Below are 21,472 nucleotides of genomic sequence, written 5' to 3' on the forward strand. Positions count from 1 at the left end.
ATTTTTTTTTTTTTTTTTTTTTTTTTTTTTTTTTTGGAGAGGTGTTTGCTATAGGGTGCATGCGCTGGCCAGAAAGACAGAGAGAGAAAGAGAGACAGAAAGTGAGACATCACCCTCCCTCCCCCAGGGGGCATGGCCACGCTGCAATCCCTTTCTCCTCCATTCTCCTCTCAGGATCTTGGGCATGCATGCACACGTGCCCGGCATGAGTTTTAGGCCACTGGGTCCACGACACTAACCGTGGTCAACTGCATGGGAGTTTAGCAATATAGCCATTACGCTAACTGCTGATCCCCATATGTTTCTTTATCTAAAAGTTTATGAAAGAATGAAATTAAAGTGTGAGTTTGGGCCAGCCTGTGGCCTAGTGATTAAGGCAGCTAGATTCCACATAGCTGATGACAAACTTTGAGTCCCAGACCTAACAGCTTAAAAATTCTTGGGCAATGTTTAGGATGATAGCAGACATTGTTTTCTAAGATATTAGAAATATTTTGGAAAGTTTATATTACTCTGTATCACCATAGATAATGCTGTATAATACACAATACCTTCTTTATCATGTATCGAGTTCCTAGGGCACTTAGAATTACTGAACTATTTAACACCTTACGAATTCTCTATGACTACTAAAGCCTTGGGCTTGTCTGTTTCCAAAATGCTCTCATACTCTTTCAGTCTAAAAAAGTCATTCAATAATAGAATAATTAAGCTATAGTATACTATCTACTAGATAAATATAAGTTTGATATACATATATATATGATATGTACTATCTACTAGATAAAATATTATAGATGTTCAGGATTTATATTAAAATTTAAAAAGCAGGTTGTAAAATACATATATGCACCTGAAAATTACATGTATATTGCATATAAAAATACATGTATACAAATATATATGTACATGTATACAAATGTTAGATACTTAGAACAGATCTGGAAAGGAGAGAATCTGATAGAATCCCACTTGCATGCTTCTGGTCTGGCCAGGACAGCACTGTAACAAAGGCTCCCATTTTTCTTCTCCCAAGAGCAACTCAGGAGCAAGTACAGAAGTAGGAAACTACAGATTCTGGGAACTAAAGTAACACATGTGAAAAACCACTAGGGTAGACGAACAGCTAACTTTAACTGGTATGTGTGGGAAGAAAGGGCTATACCCTGGGGAGGACGGTTGTTGGAGGCAGTCAGTGAGAGGAATCATTGGACAAAAGTGCCCGCTTCTTTCCTCCGTAACTTGAGATGATGACTGCTTGTCCCTTAACCGGAAAGATCTTGGCAACAACCAGGCTGTAGATGCTGGCACCCTAGAGTAATATCAGGGAGCATGAAGGCCCAGCTAGAGTAAAAAGCTGTAGGTGAAATCTAGCCAGGATTCCATGGGCATTAGTTCTTTCGCCTTCTTCCACTCCAAACCAGAGAACTGAGGAGTTACAAAGATCTCCCAAACAAGATTTTCCTAAGAATTTAAAGATAATAATCACTAGAAGCGCTAAAGAGTAAAAGAGTGGAACAGCAGCAAACAGCAGTGATGATAACCAAGGGTTCTATGCTGCATGGGACTCTCCTCCCTAGGGCTCTTTCTTCCCCTCCTTTTCATTCACTGAAACAGGTATGGCCTGGAGTTACTCTTATTCAAATTCTTGGACAGTAAGGCTAAACTAACCAGTGGAACCTGAGCTCCTAAGTCAAAAGAACCAAATATCAAAAGTCAATATGCATAAAAAAGAGACAATGAAGTAAATGATAGTGCACACTCTCTCTCTCTCTCTCTCTCTCTCTCTCTCTCTCACACACACACACACACACACACACACACACACGGAGATAAGAAAAGATATTAAAGTGCAAAGTAAAAAAAAATCACATAGCAATATCAGGTTATGAAAAATGTAGTAAATAGGATAAACAGTAGGCTAAAGAACGAAGTAGTTAGTGTCAGATCGAATTAAGGAGCTCAGAATAAGAAAGAAAGAGAAAAATCTGAGAGAGAAAACAAACAGAAGTGCCAATATCCAGAAATAATGAGTACTAGGCAGAGAGGGAAAAAATGAGAGGAAGAAAAAAAATTTAAGACATAACAGAGATAAATTTCCCAGCATAAAAAATTGAAAAGATCTGATAGGCAGAATAAACGAACCAGTAACAGTAATTTTCAAAAAGGCAGGAAACAGGAACTAGTCAGTAGAACTTTTAAATTACGCTAACACTTCCTCTATTTTCCATCTCTTTTCTGTGCCATGTGTTTAATTTTCTGTCGCTGTGTCTCTCTCTTGGCTTCCTGGTTGCTATACTAAACACTTTAGTTTCTGTAACCATAAGAATACTTTCTTGGGTGTAGCAAAACAGCCAATCATATCTACCATGGTCCTAGTAAAATCAATTTTAGGTTAAGAGCTAAATAAAATTACAAAAATCTAATTATTGTTTTTTTAATTATTCAATGTTATTTAGTAGTAATAGTATTCCATTTTATCAGAGAGAGAGGGAGAGTGATACTGAGAAGGCAAGCCACCAGGTCCGGGACTTGAACCATGGTGGTCAGCCATGTAGGAGTTCAATGCCCTTAACAACCAGACCACCTGCCTGGCCCCCCAAAATAATAACTCTTTAATAAGAAGAAATAGCTTTTCATATTTTCTATGACTGAATTTTATATCTTCTTCTCTTACATTTCCTAATCATGTAAAATTTTAAGAACAAAAATTAACAGAAAATAAAACCAACTATTTCCTTTGGTTTTTACATAGTATTCAGAACTTCAGCTCATCTAAAGCCAGTTCCATATTTGTTCCAGCAAACACAACCAGGCATAATAGAAGTGCCTGAAGAGAGATCAAGAAATCTAGTTCCTGCTCCACCATTAGCCAGCCTGAGTGACAATGCTGTGTATTTCCACCTGGAATTTCCTTAAGCATTTTAAATTTCACATGTCAAATCAAACTCATTATCTTCCCCCCAAAACTTGGCACTCATCTCTCTGCAACTCAAAGCCAACAACTATAGAACTACTCACCTACCCCTTCCCAATACAGAAACCTCAAGGTTATCCTTTTAAAACTTCTTCCTTAGCTCTCTCAACCCAGTGACCAACAAGGCCCTTAAATTTCCATCCTTTTCCTCTCTACTTCTACTGTGACCATCTTTGTTCATGCTTGCTTTCTCTCTCACCTAGACTACACCAGTGGTATCCTGAAAGACCTTTCATATCTCTCTTATCTGTCCATAGGTCCACAATCCTAAGTATCTTAGCATGACTTGCCCAAAACCTGCCCAAACTATAGTGCCTAAGCCTTACCAGCACCTAAACAGAAAGTTTTTTTATGATCACTGGTTCAATCTGTTCTCTAGACCTACTGACTCTTTGTATAAAATTCTAGCTACACTGACATTTTTTTTTAGAGGTTTTTGCTATAGGGCACGTGCGCTCGCCAGACAGAAAGAGAGACAGAGAGATAGAAAGCGAGAAATCACCCCCCAGGGGGGATGGCCATGTCACAATCCCTTCTCCTCCATTCTCCTCTGGGATCTTGGGCACACACACACACACGTCCCGCGTGAGTTTTAAGCCCCTGGGTCCGGGATGTGAAGTGCAGTTGACTACGGGGGAGTCCAGCGACATAGCCATTACGCTAACTGCTGGTCCCACTACACTGACATTTTTAATACTTTCTAAATATGCTCTAATAAATCTTGGCTCTTGTCTATTAACATTTGTATTTCATTTAAAAAAAGTTTTTTATTTATATATTTATTTGTTATTCTTGTTTATTTTTTAATGTGACCAGAGAAAGAAAGAGTGAGAAAACAAGCTGCTGGGTTGTTTTCTTTCAGGACTTAAACCATGGTCAGCCATGTGGGTCACCCCACTAGCACATCACTTGCCGGGCCCTTAACATAAGTATTTCTGCTTCTGAAATGTTCTTTCATCACTCCTACAAAGTCCTATTCAGTCCTATGTTGACCCAGATCAACATAGCATCCTACTTGAAGTGTCACCTAACTTCAGTCTTCCCTTTTCTGTGTTCATATAGCACCTGAGAATGCAGTTATTTGATGTCTACCTACATGACTGTAAGCTACTTAAAGGTCAGGGTCATATTTCATCTATCTTTTTGAAGGCTGTGTCTGATATGGTAGATAGATGCTCAGTAAATGGCTTCAGAAAAAATGAATTAATGATTGATTCATACAAATTATTTAAAAGAACTTTAGTGTTTTCAAATGTAGATCAAGTGTTGAAACAGATGGTCTAAATTCTTTTCAGTTATAAAACTACAGATCTAGGTGAAATATTAGTATGCTTTAACTAAAAATAGCAATATTTTTTCTTGTATTTATAAATAATCCCCTAAAACTTTGATAAGGCTAAAAAGTACCTCTGAATGATAGACTGCCTCCTGTGAAACCAGTAATTCCTGGTTTTGTTTAGCAAGAAGAGAAAGAATTGCATCTGTATGAAATTTCTTACAGGGCATCCTAATCACTTGTCCTTCACTGAGAGGATCATCTTCCTAAAAGAAACAAAATGATAATTAATACCACAAAAAACCTTTACCCAACAATTGCATTTTTCTCTATGGTTAATGAGAACATAGTAGCCATCAAATGATGACACTAGCATTTTTTGGAAAGAAGAGGAACTCTTTATTTTCATTAATTCTCATGTCCATTTGACTATAATAAAACCCTTTATATCTGTTTTAAATATAAACAGCAACATAAATTTGCTAAAATCCAGAGATTTATTGTAAAAGTATGAAAATTGGACTTTCTGTCCCATGATACTGAATTACAGTTATTCATATGTTTTATACAATATCATCAAGTTTTTGGCTCATGGAGCTTCCTGCTTCAAATTTATGTACAAAGCAATGCCAAAGTGTGGCGATGTGGGTGGGCAAAGCACTATAGGACTACCACAAGCAAAAAGGAAAATCTGCAGATACATGTTATGGAACCTAGTGGTTCTCCATGTCCCTTTGTCTTGGTGCCAACATCTAGCTTACTTGACCAGGGAGCAGATTCTGAAAGCCCCCATGGGGCACACTGCATAGAGAGGCTTTTATGAGCCTCAAAGTAGGCCTGTCTCAAAAATGAGAGACAGTGTGGGCCCTGGTCACCCAAACGAAATACTCATAAATACAGGTATTAACATGATTTTAAAATTTATTAAAAGTATTTTTAATTATTTATTTTTTTTAATTATTTTTAAATTTATTTATACTAATCAAATATCTCTCCAGTGTACAGTATTTCTTTTTCCAGAATGAATACGTTGCATATCATTCAATACAAAGATACTACTATATACATTATCATCAGCAAATAGCTTCTCCTTTTTTGTCAATTAGACATACTTTTACTTTTTTTTCCTTTCCCTTCCCCCTCTTTTCCTTCCATATTAAACTTCTTTTCATTTTACTGATTCACAAAAGGTCTTAATTAAACTAAAAATATAGGCAAAGTTAAAATCAAGTGACAAGTGCACTGCAATTTTCTTCTGAGGTATTTTTTTCTCTCTCCATTTTCCCTTTTGCTAAAGAGAGGTATAAACTAACTTACTTGCAAAAAAATACATAAGTTTAGTCTCAATTAGGTCTGTTATTTGCCCAAAGCCCCATAAGAATTCAATTTCTGAGGCATGGCAATAGATATTACTATATTATTGAACTTATGCTAATAATCATTCTGCCACAAAATAAGAATGCTCAAAAATATTTTCCATTTTTAGAGGGTTTAGGAAGACAGAAAAGTTTATGGTTCAATAAAAAAAATTTTTTTTAAATTGCTAAACCTACCAACAACTCAAAAGAAAACAAAAATCCTTAAATGTAGAAGACAAAGCATGGAAGAAAATCAGTAATGTTTCGGTCAAAAGTCATGGAATTCTATTTCGCCAGTTCAGTCTCACGTAATTAATCTCTCTTCTGTTGAATTCACGCTGTTACTGTGATCTGATCATTCTATTTAAATGTTTAAATCCTCGAAGTTAACATTCAACATTATTATTGATATTTCTGGACTAGTCCCTATCATTAAGTTGACCATTATCTTAGTCTTTTTTTGTTCTCTTATTTCGGCCTGTCTTTAGTGTTCCTGGTATTTATTTGCTTTTAATAATTGCCAGAGGGCATGTGGGCCCACCAAAGAGAGACACTGGGGTGTGGACAATCCCTTCTCCATTTCTATATCCTGGGGCATGCAGGTACATATGCATCCATTGTGTTTTTCAAGTCAATGGAGCCAGGATTCGAACTATGGTCAGTTACATGGGATGTGGCTCTTCAAACTATCAGGCTTCAAGGCCAGCCCTATTTTATTTTTAATGAAATAGTTTACTTAATTTTGGATCATAAATACATATCCCTGAACTACATAGATAAATGACTACTGGTACATGACTTTGAAGTTATTCTGAGTTTTACCAGATTATATATCTGCATTTGACTTTATTGTAAATTTGTAACATATCTGATTTAGGCATAGTAAAAAAATGTCAATCTTAGAATTTAGTTTCAAATGTAAAAAAAGAAAACATTACGTCAATAATTTAGTCCTAGTCCAAGTTAGCTAATTTAAGGAAACTTAAACATGCTTTGGCAGCTAATAAAGTTCTAAGAATAGACAGAAATACTATAATGGCACATTAAAGAGGCCAAACATTAGTATACTGCTTCTTCTGAAAACAAAGGCATCTCATTTATACCTTAGTCACAAATCGTTTCATAAGAGACAGCACTCTTTTCTCAACTGATTAAACAAATAAATTACAATAATCACTGTCAAAAAATTAATTTTCAGAACAGCAGGTGGCGTGGTGGGTAGGGCACTGGATCCCACATGGCCAAATCTGTGGTTTGAGGCCTCAACTGGGTGTCTTGAAAAACACACTGGACACATGTGCATGCATGTCTCTGTCTCTCCTCCATAACTGTATGTACTCTATAGCAAAAAAAAAAAAAAAAAAAGAACTTTTCTAGGGGCTAGCAGGTGGTATGGTGGTTAAGGTGTTGGACCTCCCACATGGTTGACCATGGTCTGACTTCCAGACCTGGCAGCTTGGTTTCTCACTTTACCTTTCTCTCTCTATCTCTTTCTGGGGCACATGTGCCCTATAGCAAATTAATAAATAATAAGTAAAATTAAATAATTTTTTTGAAAAAGAAAAATTAATTTTTCTCTTAAAATTGTATCAAAAACTGCTTAATAAGAGCCAGCAGGTCACATAGTGATTAAGGTGCTAGATCCCACGTGGTTGACTCTGTGGTTTCCAGTCCCAAACCTGGAGGCTTGAAAAACACATCAGACACATGTGTGTGTGCCCAAAATCTCAAGAGAAAAATGGAGGAGAAGGAATTACGGCATGGGTATTCCCCCAGGAGGGCGATTTCTCACTTTCCCTCTCTCTCTGTCTCTCTCCTGCAAGCCCATGCATCCTATGGAAAAAAAAAAAAATCTTAAAAACTCTTTCACATTCCTGCGTAAATTTAAAAAAATAATAAAACAGCAACGTCAGAGCCAGCCCTATAGCATAGCAGTTAAGGGACCTGGATCCTACATGGCCAATCACAGTTTGAATCTCTGCCCTGGTAGCATAAAAACATACCAGGTACAAATAAGTATGTGCCTCAAATCCCAATAGGATAGAGAAGGGACTGTGGAGTGACCACATCTCATTTCTTTCTCTCTCTCTCTCTCTCTGGCGAGCACATGAGCCCTCTGGCAATTCAAAGAAAACAGCGACAGTAACAGCAATGCTTAGCAAAGGACATAGATAAAAATAGAAGATAGCTGAATGTAATTCAATCAGAGATACCCTCCCATACATCCATATTTTAAAAGTATATTTCAGGGGCTGTCAGGTAGCATGGTGGTTAAGGGCCCTGGACTACCACATGGTCAACTGCGGTTTGAGTTCCAGGCCTGACAGCTTGCTTTCTCACTACCACCCCCCCCATACATACACACACACACACACACACACACACACACACACAACTGCTCTCTGGTCAAATTTAAATAAAGAAAGAAAGTTAAATAGAAAACAATTCTATACAAAAAAAGAAGTATATTCCAACTCAGTAATTATATTTTTAGGCATATATTTTAAGAAAGTTATCAGATAAATGCACAAAGATATCATACGGGCAAGAATGGCCATTAGGGAGTGGTAGGTATCCAGTCTGGAAGCACTAGTAACAATGATCTATTCTTTTTTCTTCTTTTTTTTTTTTCTTTCTTTCTCTCTCTCTCTTTTGTGTGTGTGTGTGTGTGTGTGTGTGTGTGTGTGGTACAGGGAGCATGTACTCTTCAGAGATAGAGACACAGAGAGAGAAAGTGAGAAATTACTTCCCAGGAGGAAACAGGAAATGGCCACACCACAATCCCTTCTCCTCTATTCCCTACTCAGAATACTGGGAATGCACACACATGCACCTGGCATGTTTTTCAAATTGCTAAATGGGGGACTCAAACCATGTGGTCAGCCATGTGGGATCCAGCCACATTAACCACCATGCCACTTTCTACCCAACAGTACTCTTTTAATTTTCAGTCGTAATAAGATCACATAATGAAAGGTACAAGAAACCTTAAATTCATGAGTATTTTATTAAATTTGATGCCTACAATTCAAATAATCGAGAAAAGAACCTGATCAATGCCAAGTTCATCAAGATCTGCTTCCTGTTAAAATCATTGGAGTTCATCAATCCTTACCATGTCAAGGGCATCGTGCAGAGTGCTGGATAAGCTATCATTTAGGTTTGTAAGACATAGTCCTCCACCTCCTAAAACTAGAAGTAAAAATGTAAGAATTTAGAAAGAAGAATAATCATAAACTTCGTAAATAATCTGACCACAAAACAATAGAACATTAAGCTTAAACTTATACTGCAGTAGAAAAACTGGCAAAGTTCATATATAAGTAATTTACAAACTACTCAATCTGATCAGTTTTTTACAAAGTACAATTCATTACAAAGATTAGATTTTTATTTCATCTACCAGTTTGTCAGAAAGTTTAAAAAACTAAAAATATCAATAGCAGCTATGAAATTGAGAAATGGGCACGCCTATAAACTGTTGATATAATTAAAAACCAATTATGGGACCAGTGAGTGGAGTAATGATTACATTGCTGGACTCCCATGTAGTCGACTGTGGTTCAAGTCCAGGACCCAGAGACTTAAAACTCATACCAGGCACATGTGAGAGTGTGCCCAGAATCCTGAGAGAACAGAGGAAAAGGGATTACGGCGTGGCCATCCCCTCAGGGGGTGATTTCTCACTTTCTGTCTCTTGGAAAAGCACACATGTACTACAAAAAAAAAAAAAAAGAAAGAAAAAATAATTACAATGAAAGGTTGATTAACTGTTCCAGAAACCATGTTTGCAATTTATCCAACTTTTAAGGTATATTCCAACTCAGTAATTCCATTTCTAGGTATGTATTTTTAAAATATTTATTTTATTTCACTTTATTTATTTATTTTTAATTTGACCACAGAGGAATAGAGCAAAAGCGAGAGAGATACAGAGAGAGAGAGAAAGCAAGCTGCCAGGACCGGGACTCCCATGTGGGAGCCCAGTGCCCTTAACCACCATGCCACTTGCCAGTCCCTCTAGGTATGTATTTTAAGAAAGTTATCAGATAAGTGCACGAAGATATACATATGGGCAAAAATGACCATGACAGAGTTGTGTGTAATCTGAAAACAATGTAAGTGCCCTCATTAAAGCACTGTTGAAATATACTGCATACCCATTAAAACAAAAAGACAGACAGACCTATATGTATTGACACTGAAATATATTTATAATATACTATTAGGTAAAAAAAAATTCAGGTTTCAAATCAATATACATAGTATGAGCTTATTTTAAAATGTAAACATGGGAACCAGCAGTTAGCGTAATGGCTATATCGCTGGACTCCCACGTAGTCAACCGCGGTTCGCGTCCCAGATCCGGTGGCTTAAAACTCACGCCAGGCACGTGTGTGTGCGCGTGCCCAAGATCCCGAGAGGAGAATGGAGGAGAAGGGATTGCGGCGTGACCACCCCCTCTGGGGGGTGATTTCTTGCTTTCTGTCTCTATGTCTCTCTCTCTCTCTGTCTGGCGAGCACACGTGCCCTACAGCAAAAACCTCTCAAAAAAAAAAAAAAAAAAGTAAATGTGTGTGTGTGTGTGTATTAAGGTGTCTATATATCCATACACTATAAAAGACTTGGAGACTATCTCTCAAACTAGTGATATTATTTCTGGAAGATAGATTATGAGGGATTTTACTCTCTAAAATCAAGGCCTAAAATAGTTATAACTAAGTTAACTAACTTGCATAGGACTCCTACCTAGTCTTTCTAATAGATGATGTTAAAGCTTGAAAATTAAGTAAAAACACTTTTTTTTTTTTAAGAGAGATTTTTGCTATAAAGCATGTGTGCTCACCAGAAAGAAAGTGAGAAAACAATCCCCAGGGAAGATGGCCATACCGCAATCCCTTCTTCATTCTACTCTTGGGACCCTGGGCACACACGCACATGCACCGGGCCTGAGTTTAAAGCCACTGGGTCTGGGACTTGAACCATGATCAACTAATACGGGAATCCAACAATGTAACCATTACACCATCTGCTAGTCCCAAGTAAAAACACTTTAAACATGGACCAGCAGGTGACATGGAGGTTAAGGTGGCTGGATCCCACATAGCGGATTGCATGGTTGGAGTCTTGGACCTGGCAGCTTAAAAATCATGCCAGGTACATCTGCATGTGTGCCAAAATAATATACAAAAAGGAAAAACAGAAAAGGGACTGTGGCCTGGTCATCCCCTCTGGGGAGTGATTTCTCACTTTCTCTCCTCTCTCACACTCTGTCTCTCTCAGGTGGGTGCATACGCCCTGTAACAAAAACTAAAAAAACAAAAAACAAAAAAAATGCCGGATACATATGCATGCGTGCCCAAAATCCTGACAAGAGATGGAAAAGGGACTGCAGCATGGCCATCCCCCCTGGGGGATGATTTCTCACATTCTCTCTCTCTCTCTCTCTCTCTCTCTCTATCTATCATTAAGCAACATGCCTGATAGCAACTATATATAAAAGAAACAAAAACACTTTAAATACAAAGTTATCACTTAAGCAATTATCATAATCTGATCAGTAAAAGAAATGAATACAAATTAACTTACTCTTGGGAACCGATTTTTGACCGCTAAATAAAACCTCCCCTTCAGAGATGGGCCGATCTAGTGTTTCCGTATCAGTGACAGTAGTGTTTGAGGTGCTCTCCAGTGTGGATGACTCTGAACTTGGCATCTGTAAGGGGGAGGCAACTTTGGTGGTAGCAGGAAGAGGCATATCGGGAACTTGTTCTGGAGGTGCTGGTTGAACAGGGAAATCCAAACTCTCAGGTTCTTCATCCTTAGCCACAGACATGACTCTAAGAAGATAAAGACATATTTGAACTTAAGTCACTGAATGCCAATATTATATTATATTATAATTTAATAATATTGAAATATATCTACAATATGATATTATGTTAAAAAAATTAGGTTTCAAATCAATATACACAATATGATATAAAAATAGATTCAAAGGTATAACATCTCTTTTAGCAAAGTATTTCCTATAATCTACATTACCATAATTAATTAATAAAATTTATTTTTCTAAAATTCTCATGGTTTTATCACAGATCATCTTGAAAGCTCTTTTAGCCATAAAATAAATCAACTGGGGATATGTAATAATACAGATGTTGACTGATCATAGTAAGTAATCTATACTAAGAAAAAATTGTTTTCTACTTTATAATGGTGTGAAAGTGATATGTACCCTCACCAGAGACAGAAAGAGAGAGAAAGCATTCGCCAATGGAGAGTGGCTAAGCCATAAACTCTACTCCTCAATTTCCAACCTATCAAGACTTTTAGCATGCACAACATAAGTCCAGCATGGTTTATCAAGCCACTGGAGCCAGGTTTCAAACCATGGTCGGCCATGTGGGATCCAGCTCCCTTAACCACTAGACTATAACACCAGTCCAATAAAAAAAAATTTTTTTTTTTTTGGAGAGATTTTCACTGTAGGGCGCGTGCGCTCGCCAGCCAGAGAGAGACATAGAGACAGAAAGTGAGAAATCACCCCCCAGAGGGGATGGTCACGCCGCAATCCCTTCTCCTCCAGTCTCCTCTTGGGATCTTGGGCACACACGCACACGCGCCCGGCGTGAGTTTTAAGCCACCGGGTCCGGGACGTGAACCGCGGTCGACTACATGGGAGTCCAGCAACATAGCCATTACGCTAACTGCTGGTCCCCCAATAAAAATTTTTTAAGAACTTAAAATTCATGAAACTTTCTTCTAAAGTGTAGACTAGCTTGTGGTTTATAATGCTTATCTTTTTTTTTTTGGAGAGATTTTCACTGTAGGGCGCGTGCGCTCGCCAGACAGAGAGAGACATAGAGACAGAAAGTGAGAAATCACCCCCCAGAGGGGATGGTCACGCCGCAATCCCTTCTCCTCCATTCTCCTCTCGGGATCTTGGGCACGCACGCACACGCGCCCGGCGTGAGTTTTAAGCCACCGGGTCCGGGACACGAACCGCGGTCGACTACGTGGGAGTCCAGCGACATAGCCATTACGCTAACTGCTGGTTCCCTATAATGCTTATCTTTTCCTTGTTTTCAGTGGGTCACATAAATCAAACAAGTAGGAATAATATATAGTAAGAGTGAACATTTTCTCATTTACATAGCTCTCGGGTGAAGCAGCTCTTCTTGAGGAGGAGAATTAGGATTCTCTTCTTCCAGGGGCAGGTCTCCATCCTCCCATGGCTTAGGAACCCCTGGGCTGGATATTTTCAATTTATCCATGGAAATCTCTGATAAAGTTGGTGTAAGAGCCACTGCCGGAGGAGGTGTAGTAACAGGAGTAACTGTTGGAGTATTAACAAGCATGATGGTGGGCATATCATTTCCTAAATTTTTTTTTTAGAAAAAGAAAAAGACAGAAGTCAGTAACAACTCCACAGTAAGGCAAGATACGTTCCTTCAGACATCACTTAATGTTTTGGTATATAAATAATGGCAATAAGAATGATGATGGTGGGGGCCAGCAGGTGGCATGGTGGTTAAGGCAGCTGGACACTCACATGGCTGACTGCAGTTTGAGTCCTGGAGCTGGCAGCTTCCTTTCTCATTTTCCTTCTCTCTCACTGTCTCTGGTCAACTTCAAACAAATAAAATATAAGATAATGACAATGAATAAAATTAAATAAAAAGTAATTCTTTAAAAAAAAGAGTGATGGGACCAGCAGTTAGCATAATGGCTATGTCGCTGGACTCCCATGTAGTTGACCACGGTTCGCGTCCTGGACCCGGTGACTTAGAACTCACGCCAGGCGTGTGTGCATGTGCCCAAGATCCCGAGAGGAGAATGGAGGAGAAGGGATTGCGGCGTGACCATCCCCCCTGGGGGGTGATTTCTCGCTTTCTGTCTGTCTCTCTCTGTCTGGTGAGCGCATGTGCCCTATAGCAAAAACCTCTCCAAAAAAAGAAAGAAAAAAAAAAAAGAGTGATGATGGTTATGGCTATAGCGAGAAAATTACTAAATTAATCTAGTAAAGCATATTAATTTAGGAATTAAATAAACTGGAAAGACATCACATTTAATACCACCATATACTTAAAGTAGTCTGTCCATTAGATTATTAAATATCCCTTTTTTTCTTTTTTCTTTTCTTTTTCTTTTTACTTTGCTATAGGGCACTTGTGCTCACCAGAGAGAGATAGGGAGACAGAGGAAGCAAGAGAAATCGCCCCTACAGAAATTAGTCATACTGCAATCCTTTCTCTTCCATTCTCCTCTTGGGATTTTGGGCATGCATGCACATGCGCACAGCGAGATTTTTAAGCTGCCGAGTCCAGGAAATGTGCCAGCTAGCCATGTGGGGTCTGGCTGTCTTAACCTCCAAGCCACCAGCTGTCCTCAGATTACATACTTTTTAAGAAGTGGAGGACCAGCAAGTTGCAGGTGATTAAGGCTCTGAATTCCCACATAGCCAACAATGGTTTAAGTTCTAGACCTAGTGGCTTGAATATTGCCCTGGGCACACATGCATGCATACCCAAAATCCCAGGAGTAAAGTGGAGAAGGGGCTGCAGCATAGCCATCCCACTTAAGGGAGGGGGGTCATTTCTTACTTTCCCCTCTCTCTGGTGAATGGACACTTCATGAGGCAAAAGCTTAAAAAACAAACAAAGAAAAAAGGAAGGGAGGTTCAGCCTGGTGGTACAGTCAGTAGCAAACTGAACTGCAGTGCCTGAAGCCACCTGACTAATGTGGGTTCAGATTCCTGGGTCAGCCTGAAAACACAGCAGGAACAAGAGTATGTGTCCCAGGTCTGACAAGGTGGAGGGCTGAGAGAAGGAGATCGCAGCATACTATGAGAGTGCTTTTTTCTTTCTCTACCATGCATTCACATGCTATCGTGAATAAAAATAAAATTAAAATAAAAAAGTAAAAAGTGGCAATCAATTTCTTCATTTTCTTGCAAGGAAAAACAATTTACTGAAACCTAGTAAAGCAACAGATATATATCTATAAAACATATGAAACAAATGATGAAACTAGGTGTTAACATTAAAAGTGAATCATAGAAATAAGGTTTCAGGACTAGCAGACAACATAGTGGTTACATCACTGGACTCCCACATAGTTGACCACGGTTCGAGTCCCAGACCCAGAAACTTAAAAAAAACTCATGCTGGGTGCATGTGCATGCATGCCCAAAATCGTGAGAGGAGAATGGAGGAGAAGGGATTATGGCCTGGCCATTCCCCCGGGGAGTGATTTCTCGTTTTTTGTCTCTCTGGCAAATGCATACTCCCTATAGCAAAAAATCTTTCTAAACACACACACACATGAAAACAAAAACAAATAAGGTTTTTACCTTTTTCAGCAAGTATTTCTTTCACAGGGAGAGCCACATCGTGATCTGAATCAGAGGGAGAAGAATTTGGAGTTTTTACCAATATATGCTCCTTAAGAGGCGACAGAGGTGAGAGAGGAGGAGTAGGCTGTGGAGTGGTCACTGGGGTACACATTCTTGCCTGAAATAAAGTAGCAAAATAAGATCAATGGTGCTTATTATTATCCAAGTAATGGTAACCTGAAACTGTATGAGTTCATTCAGAGACTATGTAGAATTTAAGTAAGGGCCCACAAGTGGCATAGTGGTTAAGACCATTAGATCCCACATGGCCAACAGCGCAGTCAGTTCCAAACCTGGAAGCTTAGAAAATATGCCAGACACATGTACATGCACTTCCAAAATTTCAAGAGGAAAATGGAAGAGAAGGGACCACAGTGTGGCCACCCACTTGAGGGGTGATTTCTCCCCTCCCCCAATCTCTGTCAGGTGAGAGCAAGCACATACCCATAGCAAAAACAAACAAACAAAAAACTAAATAAAATAATAATAATAATAATAAAAGAAAAAATAAAAATACTAGGTTGTCAGAAAAGTCATCACATGTTTTTTTCTTCTTTTTTTTGGAGAGAGTTTTGCTATAGGGTGCGTGCTCTTGCCAGAAAGACAGAGAAACAGAAAGTGAGAAATCATCCCCCCCCCCCGGGGGGGTAGGGCTATGCCCAAATCCCTTCCCTCCCCATCCTCCTCTCAGGATCTTGGACATGCCTTCCAACCTCCTCTCAGGATCTTGGGCATGCACGTACACGTGCCCAGCGTGAGTTTAAGCCACTGGGTCCAGGGCTCGAACCGTGTTCAACCACATGGAAGTCCAGTGACATAGCCTTATGCTAACTGCTGGTCCCCTCATGACATGCTTTTTCTAAGTAAAAATGCATCATGACTTTCCTGGCAATCTAATAAATACATGGCAAAGTTAAAAAGAGAAAAGAGCCTTATGTACCCTGGCTACTGAATGTTTAACGTCTGTTAGTCTAAGATTGGCAAGCAGAAAACCTCAGGCAATTGTGAAATAACTCTGTTTCTGAAGCAGGTCCCAAAGAAATCTAAGCTACCCTCTTTGAATAGAGAGAGGAAGATTAAACAGATATTGCTGAAGATCAAACCCAACTATAAACTTGATCGGCCACGAAACAGAAAGGAAGCATTTTAGATGTCAAAAAATCAGTCTTTTAGCACAAAGAACAGAGCATATAAAAAACAACAGACAGATTTTTTAAAAAGTTGAGAGTGAGAAGTGATGGATACAATAGGAATGTGGAAAGTAATGGAAAAGGAAAAAGTGGAACATTTTAAAATTAACTTGTTGAATAGGTAATCCTTCAAATGATTCAAAATTTAAAAGCTAGGGATCCCAGCAGTTAGTGTAATGGCTATGTCGCTGGATTCCCACGTAGTCGACCGCGGTTCGTGTCCCGGACCCGGTGGCTTAAAACTCACGCCGGGCGCGTGTGCGTGCGTGCCCAAGATCCCGAGAGGAGAATGGAGGAGAAGGGATTGCGGCGTGACCATCCCCCCTGGGGGGTGATTTCTCGCTTTCTGTCTCTATGTCTCTCTCTGTCTGTCTGGCGAGCGCACGCGCCCTACAGTGAAAATCTCTCAAAAAAAAAAAATTTAAAAGCTATAAAAGGATAATAATAAAAATTAGGTCCTTTCTCCTATACATGTATTTTCTACCTAGTTCCCTTCCTCAGAGTTATCAAATAGTCTTGATGTAAGTCATTTCATGAACACACACACATCTATGGAACAAATACTCAGAAGAGAAACTGCTTGGTTAAATTAAAAGGCTGTGTTTTAAAACTGGATACTGTCAAATTTCCCTCTAAGGGATTGTACTATTTTATGCTATCACCAGAATGTATAAGAAAACAAAAGAGTGGGACCAGCAGATGGCGTAATGGTTATGGTGCTGGACTCCTACATGGTTGACTACGGTTTGAGTCCCCGACGCAGAGACTTGAAATTCAGGCCAGGTGCATGTGTGTACATGCCAAGCAACATACAAACAGTTTTTAAAGGATATATAATAAAAGATATAAAGACAGATTAAAAATTATGCCAAAATGAAATCAGCTGGTAAATATAAGTAAACAGTACAGAGATGTCCATTGCATCACACTTTCAACTTATCTATAGATTTAAAAATTTTTAAGGAGGCTGGCAGGTCGGGTGTGATGGTTGAGACACTGAACTCCCACATGGCTGACCAGAGTTTGAGTCCCACACCTAGTGGCTTGCTTTCTCACTTTCCCTTTCTCTCTCTCTCTGGCCAAATTAAAAAATAATAAGATGTGTGTGGGCACATGCCCAAACTCTTGAGAGGAGAATGGGAAAGGATTTGCTGGCCATTTCCTCTGGGGGGATAATTTCTGTTTCTTTCTCTCTTTCTCCCCAGGAGGCGCACACATCCTATAGCAAAAACAATAAACAAACAAATACATAACCTTTTTTTAAAATAAACAAATATGTCAAAAATCCCCCGGAACTCTACATCATAAAAGGAGAGTAGATCCTACCGGCAAGAATGTTTCATTTGTTGAAACATCTGTAACAACAGGAACTTGTTTCTTCACCTCTCCGTCACCCAACATAACCTCAATGGTTTCAGCAAGAGCTTCATTCACGAAATGGCTAATCATGTCGGAATTCACAGGAACTCCAGCATCAACAAAAAGCTTGAGGGCACGAGCACTTGTTCCTTCCACTTAAAAAAAAAAAGAAAGAAAGAAAGAAAAATTTTCAGAATAAATGGGAAATAAAGATACTTGCAAACCAAAACTTAATTACTCAAATTTTAGAAATGCAAATTTAAGTGTGTATGGAAAAGAGAAGAGTAAACACACATAACTATTAAAAAAGAGGGACCAGGGACCAGCAATTAGCATAATGGCTGTTGCTGAACTCCCATGTAGTCGACCACAATTCAAGTCCTGGACCCAGTGGCTTAAACTCACGCCGGGCGTATGTGTGTGTGTGCGTACGGGCCCAAGATCCTGAGAGGAGAATGGAGGAGAAGGGATTGCGGCGTGGCCATCCCCCCTGGGAGGTGATTTCTCGCTTTCTGTCTCTCTGTCTCTGTCTTTCTGGAGAGTGCATGCGCCCTATAGCAAAAACCTCTCCAAAAAAAAAAAAAGGCACCAGGATAATAACTTACCTAACCAATATCCTCTTCTAAACAAATCATAATGAAGGGGAAGATAAAAACTTACTTATATGGTCTCTTTTCTAATGCTAAAGAATTCAGTGATAAAAGGATTTGTATGGGGCCAGGCAGTGGCACAAGGGTAATGCTACAGGACTCACACGGAACTGAGAATACATCCTGGGAGCTCCCTGAGCATTCCAGGTATGCCTGCACGCACGTGATCCAGGCCGCTGAAGCTAGGAAGGGACTGTAGCATAAAAGCATAAAGACCTTTTCGGGGAGCCTGTCTCTGTTTCTCATTCCTACAAAAAATATAAATAAACAAACTCTTTTTAAAAAGGTGCCTAGCCATGACGGTACAAGTGACAGGGCTCCACTGTGTGACGGTATCATATGGAATGGTTCGGAGTTTAGGTTTTGGATCATTGGTTGACCTGAACATGCTGGGCACCCCCAAAGGCATGCCACGATCCTGGATGGCTGGAAGGCTGTGAGGGGAGGAAGGACTGTGGTGTAGCTGGACATCGTCAGTGTCTCTATCTCTCTCACTCCATTTGTCCCTCTCTCTTTCGTGAAAGAAATAAACAAACAAAATATTACACCCACATCAAATAGCCTTATCTGAAAACGGTCCACATTTCTAAGAGTATGGTCATAAGAAACCTTGTGATAGATCTTAATCAAAGCACAAGGAAGCAATAAATATGAAGGCAGGGTCGGCACTCTAGTACAACAGTTAAACACTGTCCAAAGGGATCAGGATTCCACATGACTTGACTGTGGTTTGAATCCCGGCCCTGGAAGCTTGAAAAACATGCTGGGCATATGCACACATGCCTAAGATTCTGAACAAATGTTAGAAAAGATTATAGTGTGACCAGGTCCCCCTGCTGGGGGGTAGAGGTTCTCTCTCTCTCTCTCTTTCTCTCTGTCTCTCTCATTAGCACAAAGGTACACTACTCTGGCATTAAAACAATATAAAGGCAAACATTATTAACATTCTAGACTAATCCTCCTCAAATCTATATCCAGTTTAGTGGCTTGTTATCGGATGATCCATAGGAATGTAAATCCCCAGATGGGTTGTACTTTCTCATTTATGTGAATGCACATAAAATTAAGTAATACTTGAGACTTCATTCACCTTAAGGGGTGATATTCACTTTAAGGGGTGATATTTCTAAAGCTCTTGTGGAACATATGTAAACAAGAAAATGAGATGAAAAATGACATGGACCCATAACGAAAGGGTTTTTGTTTGTTTGTTTTTGTTTTTTTTGAGAGGTGTTTGCCATAGGGCGCGTGCGCTCACCAGACAGACAAAGAGAGAGACAGAAAGCAAGAAATCACCCCCCAGGGTTTTTTTTTTTTCCTTTTTTAAGGTGTTTGCCATAGTGCACATGCACACACCAGAAAGAAAGAGAGAGGGAAAGTGAGAAACTACTCCCCCCCACCTCCCACCAAGGGGGATGGCCACACCACAATCCCTTCTCCTCCATTCTCCTCTTAGGACTTTGGACATGCATACACACATGCCTGCTGTGATTTTCAAGCTGCTGGGTCCAGGACTCAAACCATGGTCAGTCATGTGGGAGTCCAGCATCTTCACCACCACACCACCTGATGGCCCCTAAATAGGCTCTTTTAGCCATTCAATGAACACTCAACTCTTCTTAAGTGTCAGTCAAGGGCGAGGCAGTGAAGGAGAAACTTCATAACCCTTGAGTAATTTACATTCTAGAGGGTGAAATAGGTACAGAAATCAACCAAAACAATTACTATAACAAAAAAATATACACTGGGAACCAGCAGTTAGCGTAATGGCTATGTCGCTGGACTCCCACGTAGTCGACCGCGGTTCGTGTCCTGGACCCGGTGGCTTAAAACTCACGCCGGGCGCGTGTGCGTGCGTGCCCAAGATCCCGAGAGGAGAATGGAGGAGAAGGGATTGCGGCGTGACCATCCCCCCTGGGGGGTGATTTCTCGCTTTCTGTCTCTATGTCTCTCTCTGTCTGTCTGGCGAGCGCACGCGCCCTACAGTGAAAATCTCTCCAAAAAAAAAAAAATATACAAAGCACCATGGAAATAATAGATTTAGGGTGGGAAGGATGGAGAATGATTTAATAATCTGAAAGCTGCAATGTGAAATGAGGGGGCTGAGGTAGAACTTACCTGCACTACAGAGAACTATGAGGAAGTGAGATGGAAAGCAAGAACTTATCTTTTGTCAAGTAAAGACTTACTTGACCCCTAGACTACACAAGTCCACAATAAACTAAAGGTTTTGTCTTTTCACAACAAAAATAACAAAAGATTCCATTTCACCTACCAACATCTGAAGTCAATGGTTCACTTGCCTCGCTGACTGAAACACTGACATTCGTTATAGCCTGTTGTTGGACTGGAAAGAGTCCAGAAATAATTCTTGACATTATTTCTTGTTCTACCCTAGGGGGGAATAAAATTGAAGAATTCCTAAATATGATTGAAATGTATAAAATGTTAGACATATCACCCTTGAATATAATCCATGGGCACAGACATTTACATGTGAAAGTACTTATCTTGAAAGTTAAATCTGGAAAGAGAAACAAATAGTAAAACTTATCTCTTAACAAGATAAAGCACAGGAAACACAATCTGTGTAGGAGGCAGTTCATAAAATCAAATTAAAATATTTCAGATTAATCTAATGGAAAGTTAACAAAAGTCCCAAATTCAAAATAAGATTTGGGCTAATGATTATCTGGCAAATTGATAACTTGAAATGTCTGATTCCAGCTCTGAGAGCACATGTATAAAACCATACAGAAAAAGAAGTCCAGCCCCAGTCAGTGGTGTGGTAGTTAAGGTAGTAAGATCCTACATGGCTGACTGGGTGGTTCGATTCTCAGACCTGGCAGCTTGAAAAACATGCCACATGTGTGTGCATGTATGCCCAAAATCCTGAGAGGAGAATGGAGGAGAAGGGAGTGCAGTGTGGCCTTACCCCAGTAGGTACTTTCTCATTTTCTCTCTCTGTCTGTCTCTGGGAAATATGCATGCCCTACTGCAAACTCAAAAAAAAAAAAAACCAACACAGAAGTTGTCCAGCTGACCTCTTCAAGGGAATACATATATAGGTCAAGATGCAGAGTATTTTTCTTGTTAAAAAGGAAAGAAAAAGGTTATTTCCAAGCTCATTTTAAGGAAAGAGAGAAAGAGTAAAAAAAAAAAAAAAAAAAAAAAAAAAATTAAACCTTCTGTTAATTTCTTTTTTTTTTTTTTTTTGAGGAGAGGCTTTTGAGATAGGGCGTGTATGCTCATCAGAAAGACAGAG

At 39.4% G+C, this 21,472-nt stretch overlaps 1 protein-coding gene across 1 annotated transcript in view; it reads right to left on the reverse strand.

Moving 5' to 3' along the window:
• The window catches only part of KIAA0586 (KIAA0586 ortholog), a gene marked incomplete in the record, with an annotated part of 153,236 nt that overhangs the window by 78,238 nt on the left and 53,526 nt on the right, over nt 1-21,472 (reverse strand). Inside the window, 7 exon segments of the mRNA XM_027770433.1 lie at nt 4,385-4,519; nt 8,727-8,803; nt 11,201-11,451; nt 12,767-12,992; nt 14,967-15,126; nt 17,525-17,712; nt 20,483-20,601. Coding sequence (XP_027626234.1) covers nt 4,385-4,519; nt 8,727-8,803; nt 11,201-11,451; nt 12,767-12,992; nt 14,967-15,126; nt 17,525-17,712; nt 20,483-20,601 — 1,156 coding nt within the window.

This window comes from Tupaia chinensis, unplaced genomic scaffold, assembly GCF_000334495.1.
Source record: "Tupaia chinensis unplaced genomic scaffold, TupChi_1.0 Scaffold000133_1, whole genome shotgun sequence".
Taxonomy (NCBI): domain Eukaryota; kingdom Metazoa; phylum Chordata; class Mammalia; order Scandentia; family Tupaiidae; genus Tupaia; species Tupaia belangeri.